General features: G+C 52.3%; 1 protein-coding gene across 1 annotated transcript; it reads left to right on the top strand.

Annotated features, from left to right (window-relative positions):
* Window positions 1–214: 214 nt before the first annotated feature.
* On the top strand, window positions 215–625 carry LOC128781249 (large ribosomal subunit protein eL27-like). The gene has a single exon (XM_053927254.1). It carries the CDS (start codon window positions 215–217, stop codon window positions 623–625), a length of 411 nt encoding a protein of 136 aa, XP_053783229.1.
* The last annotated feature ends 5,623 nt before the right edge of the window (window positions 626–6,248 follow it).

The following is a 6,248-nucleotide window of genomic DNA, read 5'->3' as shown; positions in this document are numbered from 1 at the left end:
GGAAGCAAGGCTGTCAAACACGGAAAACCGTGAAGCTTGGGTGGTGGATACATTTGGGTCCATGAAACTATTTTTTCTCTGTGGGAATGCTTGAATTTTTTCATAATAACACTTTAAAATAAAATACAATTATCCCAAAACGTATCCAAGAGATATGACTATAAGTCATTCAAAACTTAAGGGACTGCTCTAGGCCCCAGTGGCTGCCGCCAAGATGGGCAAGTTAACGAAACCCAAGAAGGTGGTGCTGGTCCTAGCTGGAGGCTACTCCAGACGCAAAGTGGTCGTCGTGAAGAACATTGATGATGGCTGGTCTGACTTCCTCTACAGCCATGCTCTGCTGGCTGGAATTGACCACTGTCCCCGCAAAGGGACAGCTGCCACGGGCAAGAAGAAAATCGCCGAGAGGTCTAAGATCAAGTCTTTTGTGAAAGTTTATAGCTACAATCACCTCACGCCCACGAGGTACTCTGTGGACATCCCCTTGGACAAAACTGCCGTCAACAAGAACATCTTCAGAGACCCTGCTGTGAAATGCAAGGCCCGAAGGGAGGCCAAGGTCAAGTTTGAAGACAGATACAAGACCAGCGAGAACAAATGGTTCTTCCAGAAGCTGCGGTTTTAGATCTTTTTTGTTTCAGTCATTAAAAATCCAAAAACTAAAAAAAACTGAAGGGAAGTTATGTTCGTGTGTGTATGTGACTAAAATAGATACACATACAAATAAGTTAAAAATCTGCTGAGCTTCCAGTGTCTGGTTCACGAATGACTCAGGTTTCTATGCATCACAGTCCTTTCTGAACTTCAGAGCCTTACAAATCGAAAGGGAGATTTGATCAACATTTACACCCAAGGACGAACGCCCAGGGTCCCTCCTGTTCCTGCCCATTATCATGGGTTTTGCAGTTGCAATTGTTGGTGATTGATACTGTGTATCTGCAGACCAACCCTGGGCGGGGTCACTTCAATTCTATACCAGCCAGCCAGCAGCATCCCAGTCCTTGAGGGCGGGGACCCTTCTGAGCATCCCAGTCCTTGAGGGCGGGGACCCTTCTGAGCATCCCAGTCCTTGAGGGCGGGGACCCTTCCGAGCATCCCAGTCCTTGAGGGCGGGGACCCTTCTGAGCGTCTCTGTCCTGAGACAGCCACCACCGAATGCCCCAGGCAGCGGACCTGAAGTGCTGTGGCCTGGACCACTCTGGCCAGCAAGAACCCCTGAGATTTCTGTGGAGTCCCCTCCCTGCACCACCCTCCCCCAGCAAATTGTCTTCATAGTTCTCAGACCATTTTCTTTCTCTACATAATAAAGACAAAAACAATGCCAACCTTTTATTTCTGTGTGTGCCTAGCTTGTCTGTAGGGAAAGTCCAGGCAGGGGAGGGGCTGCTTGGCTTACCTGGGTTGGGGGGCAGGACACAGGTGAAATGCACTTTGCAGGATTCATCATAAACTAATTTGCCCTCCTTGGAAGCAACAGTTAAACTAGTCTTATAACGACCTCAGATGCTTGCACCGAATGGAAAGTGATGAACTAAATTAGGTACATATGTTGATCACTTATTCTGAATGTGACATAAAAGAATGTCACATATTACAAGACTGACAGAAAAACGTAGGTTAAAAAATCGTTCCTCATGGGAAAATTCAATGGGAGGAAGGAAAGCAGAGAAAGGAAAATCACTAATAAGAGAATGCACATAATAGAGAACCAAGATGGCGGCGCAAGTAGACACAGCCTCCTCGCACAACCAGAACTGACAGAAAATCGAACGGCAAGGGGGTCCGACACCACGGAAATAAAAAATAAACATTCATCCAGACTGGTAGGAGGGGCAGAGATGGGCACTGGGGTGGAGAGGACACGCGTGGCTGTGGCAGGACCGAGACTGGCGGAGTGTGGGACAAATGGCGCAGGCAGTCTGACCACTAGTGGCCCCTATGGCCCCACATTGGCGCACAGATAAACCCAGAGGGCCGGACTCAGAGTGGCGGAGAGTGGGGCAAGCTGAGCAGTGGGTAGCACCCCGCGGCCCCACATTCGTGCACAGATAAACCGGACAAACGGCGGGGATGAAAGCAGACCACACAACCCAGGGCTCCAGCTCGGGGAAATAAAGCCTCAAACCTCTGATTGAAAACGCCCGTGGGGGTGGGGGCGGCAGCAGGAGAGACTCCCAGCCTCACAGGAGAGGTCATTGGAGAGACCCACAGGGGCCTAGAGTGTGCACAGGCCCACCCACTCGGGAACCAGCACCAGAGGAGCCCAGCTTGATTGTGGGTATTGCAGTGAAAGATTGAAATCTGGAGGAGAGTGAGGCGGGCGCCATTGCTCCCACTCGGCCCCTCCCCCACATACAGCGTCACAGGGCAGTGACCAGCGTTACCCCGCCCCAGTGAACACCTAAGGCTCCGCCCCTTAAAGTAACAGACTCGCCAAGACAAAAAAAAAAAAAAAGGCTCAAATGACAGAACACTTCAAAGCTCCAGAAAAAATAAATACAACTAAGTGAGGAAGAGATAGCCAACCTATGGGATGCACAGTTCAAAACACTGGTTATTAAGACGCTCACAGAATTGGTTGAATTTGTTCGAAAACTAGATGAAAAAAAGAAGGCTATGCCAAGAGAAACAAAGGAAAATGTACAGGGAACCAATAGTGATGGGAAGGAAACTGGGACTTAGATCAACAGTGTGGACCAGAAGGAAGAAAGAAACATCCAACCAGAAAAGAATGAAGAAACAAGAACTCGGAAAAATGAGGAGAGGCTTAGGAACCTCCAGGACATCTTGAAACATTCCAACATCCGAATTATAGGGGTGCCAGAAGGAGAAGAGGAAGAACAAAAAATTGAAAACTTATTTGAACAAATAATGAAGGAGAACTTCCCTAATCTGGCAAAGGAAATAGACTTCCAGGACGTCCAGGAAGCTCAGAGAGTCCCAAAGAAGCTGGACCCAAGGAGGAACACGCCAAGGCACATCATAATTACATTACCCAAGATTAAACGCAAGGACCTACATCCAAGATTACTGTATCCAGCAAAGCTATCATTTAGAATGGAAGGACAGATAAAGTGCTTCTCAGATAAGGTCAAGTTAAAGAAGTTCGTCATCACCAAGCCCTTATTATATGAAATGTTAAAGGGAGTTACCTAAGAAAAAGAAGATCAAAAATAGGAACAGTAAAAATGACAGCAAACTCACAGTTATTAACAACCACACCTAAAACAAAAACAAGAGCAAACTAGGCAAACAACTAGAACAGGAACAGAACCATAGAGATGGAGCTCACATGGAGGGTTGTCAATAGGGGAGTGGGTGGGGGAGAGGGGGGGAAAGGTACAGAGAAGAAGTAGCATAGATGATAGGTGGAAAATAGACAGGGGGAGGGTAAAAATAGTGTAGGAAATGTAGAAGCCAAAGAACTTATAAGTATGACCCATGGACATGAACTATAGGGGGGAATGTGGGAGGGAGGGGGTGAGCAGGATGGAGTGGAGTGGGGGGGGAATGGGACAACTGTAATAGCATAATCAATAAATATATTTAAAAAATAAAAAAATAAAAAATAATAAAAAAATAAAAAAAGAGAATGCACATAACGACATAAAACAGCATAGGGGTTTTGAGAAAACACTGGAGAATGTGGCGTGAACGCGATGTATTTGAGCACTAGGTATGAAAACAGTAGCACATTTGAAGTCTTTCCTCATTGACACATTCCAGCGTGGACGCATAGAGAAATTACAATTTTAAGTAAGGTAGGGGACCCTATTTATCCACACCCACTGAATCTTCCCGGTACCCCTTTCCTTACCTGACCCGCCTACGTGAGGGCCTGGAATCACCGTCCAGACCCAGAGGTCAGCAGAAACTGTGATCGCGCAAGGATCGCGGCTCTGAAACTCTCCGCTCCCAAAGGACACAGTCCACGCGGGACGGACAGGATGCCATACACGTGGAGTCTGCCTCTAAGTGTGCCTGACTCGCAGAGAGTCTTTGTACAGAGAGGACCAACTATGGCCACGGAACTTTCGCCCCAGGGACCTACGTCCTCTACTCGAACCCTTTCCCGCTCCAATCAATCAAGGAACCAGCCCCTCCCACTTTCCAAGGTCCTTCCCAAAGGCTGAGACACTCCCCTTTTTCGCCCCAGGCTCTTAACCGATTTGCAATGCAAATGAGGGTCAGTCAATACGAAAATCGGATTTCCCGAGGCCTTGGAGACCCAAGCAGTATAAAAGGCGCTGTGTGTACCTGCCGGAATCATTCGCCTCTGGTCCTGGGCCCCCTGCGCATCTCCTCCCGCCCAGGTGGCTGAAGCCATAGAAGCGCATCCTCCCGCTCAGTTGGCTGAAGCCATGGAAGCTCATCCGCCTGCCTGGTGCGACCTGCCGTGGCTGTGGGGGTGTCTGGAGCCCAGCACGCCTCCGGGCCTGAACCGAGAGCAGGCCTGGGCCTGGGCCATGGACAACTTCCCCGCGCTGTGCCGCCCCTCCCGCGAAGCCAGCCCCGAGAGCGTGGAACGCAGCCGAGGTGCCCACGGGCAACCGCGCCGCGTGCGCACCTCGCACGTGGATGTTCCCGGAGCCGGGAGGGGCCAGAAACGCTGTCGAGACCCGCGCGCCCACGATCCCAAAGCTGAATCCGCCCAGGACCCGCAGGTACCTCGGGGAGATACCAGCGCCGCAAGCCAGGGACACACAGAAGCTCCCGGCGCCACGCTGAGCCCAAGTCGCCCCCACAAGCGACCGAAAAACCACGCTTGATTTCGGCGGAACCTCGGCAGAAGGCCATCCACCCTGCTTGACGCCCTGCAAGGAGCCCACACAGCCCGGGAGGGGCCCGGAGAACGCCCTGCGGAGCAGCCCTGCTCGCTTCTTCCTCTCCCGAGGGACTCCCGGATTGCTCCCGGACAGCTTCCCTGTGTGAACGCAATCAATAAAAGGCTAAGGCCCTGGGCTTTGGCATCTACTTCTCACTGTCTGTGTTCCCTTCTGTAATAGGTGTGCTGTGTCGAACCCATGGAACCCCTTTCCTGTCCTCCCGCGCGGGCAAGCGATGCTCACCAGGGGCATGGGGATTGCAGAAGGCGGCGGTGGCGGCCCCGGGGCGGGAAGGGGCCAGGGCTGAGGGTGGACCGGAGGACTCTCAGAGAAGTCCTGGGTGTTTTCAGGGCCGGGCGGCGGGGAGCGCGGTGAGGGTGGTGGGGCGGTGGGACTGAGGAGGGCAGGACCGCAACGAAGGGAGGCGGGGGATCTCTGAGTGCGCCCCCCCCTGGAGCTTAGCACTGAGAGCAGGCGTCAATAAATGTTCCTTGAATGTTTGAAGGGTCCATGAGCGGGATGGGGGAGGGGCGCCGGCGAGAGTTAAGGGGGCCCGAGGGGAAGACCTTACCCCTGGGCCATCTCCAAAGGACAGCGATGGGGTTCGGGGCACCGGCCCCAGATCACACTGTTCCTGGCAGCGACAGAAGGCTCCCCTTTGGGGGCCGCTTGGTGCCAGGATCCACGGGGTGCGGTGCAAGGGGGCGGGGCCTGGATGGGAGAACACCAGCCTGTGAGCCTGGAACACGCGCCCTGTGGGCTCGCATTCATTCCGCGCCTGGCATCCTAACCGACAATCCCTGTTCCAACCTGCTGCCTGATCCAAGATGCCCCCTCTCCAGAGCGCACTGAGGGAATTATAGTCATCCTGGATGGGCCACGGGAGGGGACGCTAGGTCACCAATATCCCCAAGTTACCACCTGGTGGACTATCAAAACAGAGCAATCACACAGACTCCTTCCAGGGCACCCTCTGTGCACCTGGGCCACAGCCAGCCTGACACGGGGTCCTCAGGGCAGGGGTACTCTTTGGGTCACCTCCTTCCTCCGGTCCCAGCTACAAGGGGACATGCCTGAGATTTCTCCATCTAGATGGAGTGGTCAGGCTCTCCCTTGACCTCCATGCTGTGGGGCCTAAGAGCCCACCTGCCATGTGACACTCAGAAACTGAGTTCAGCTTGGGAATCTCTGTTGCATCTGCTTTACAAAAGTCCTCCTGGAGAACCTCTCCCATCCCTCTTACTGCGTCTTCCTCTGAACAGACAATGTGGTTCAGGAAAGCCTCTGTATTGGCTCCTAATGATTGGAAGAAGTTGTGTTTCTGTTGTGTCCTCTGTCAAGATTTTGTTGTCTTCTCGATAAAACTGTGCATAAATGCCAATGAGTTTTTGTGTCAGGCAGTGTGAGTGTGTGAGGTGGGGA

Source organism: Desmodus rotundus, chromosome 1 (genome assembly GCF_022682495.2).
Source record: "Desmodus rotundus isolate HL8 chromosome 1, HLdesRot8A.1, whole genome shotgun sequence".
NCBI lineage: Eukaryota > Metazoa > Chordata > Mammalia > Chiroptera > Phyllostomidae > Desmodus > Desmodus rotundus.
The sequence above is the reverse complement of the archived record's forward strand: the minus strand, read 5'-3'. Positions and strand labels throughout refer to the sequence as shown.

Bases quoted from the DNA above. Each gene is read 5' to 3' on its own strand.
- LOC128781249 (XM_053927254.1), top strand. From the start codon at position 215: ATGGGCAAGTTAACGAAACCCAAGAAGGTGGTGCTGGTCCTAGCTGGA.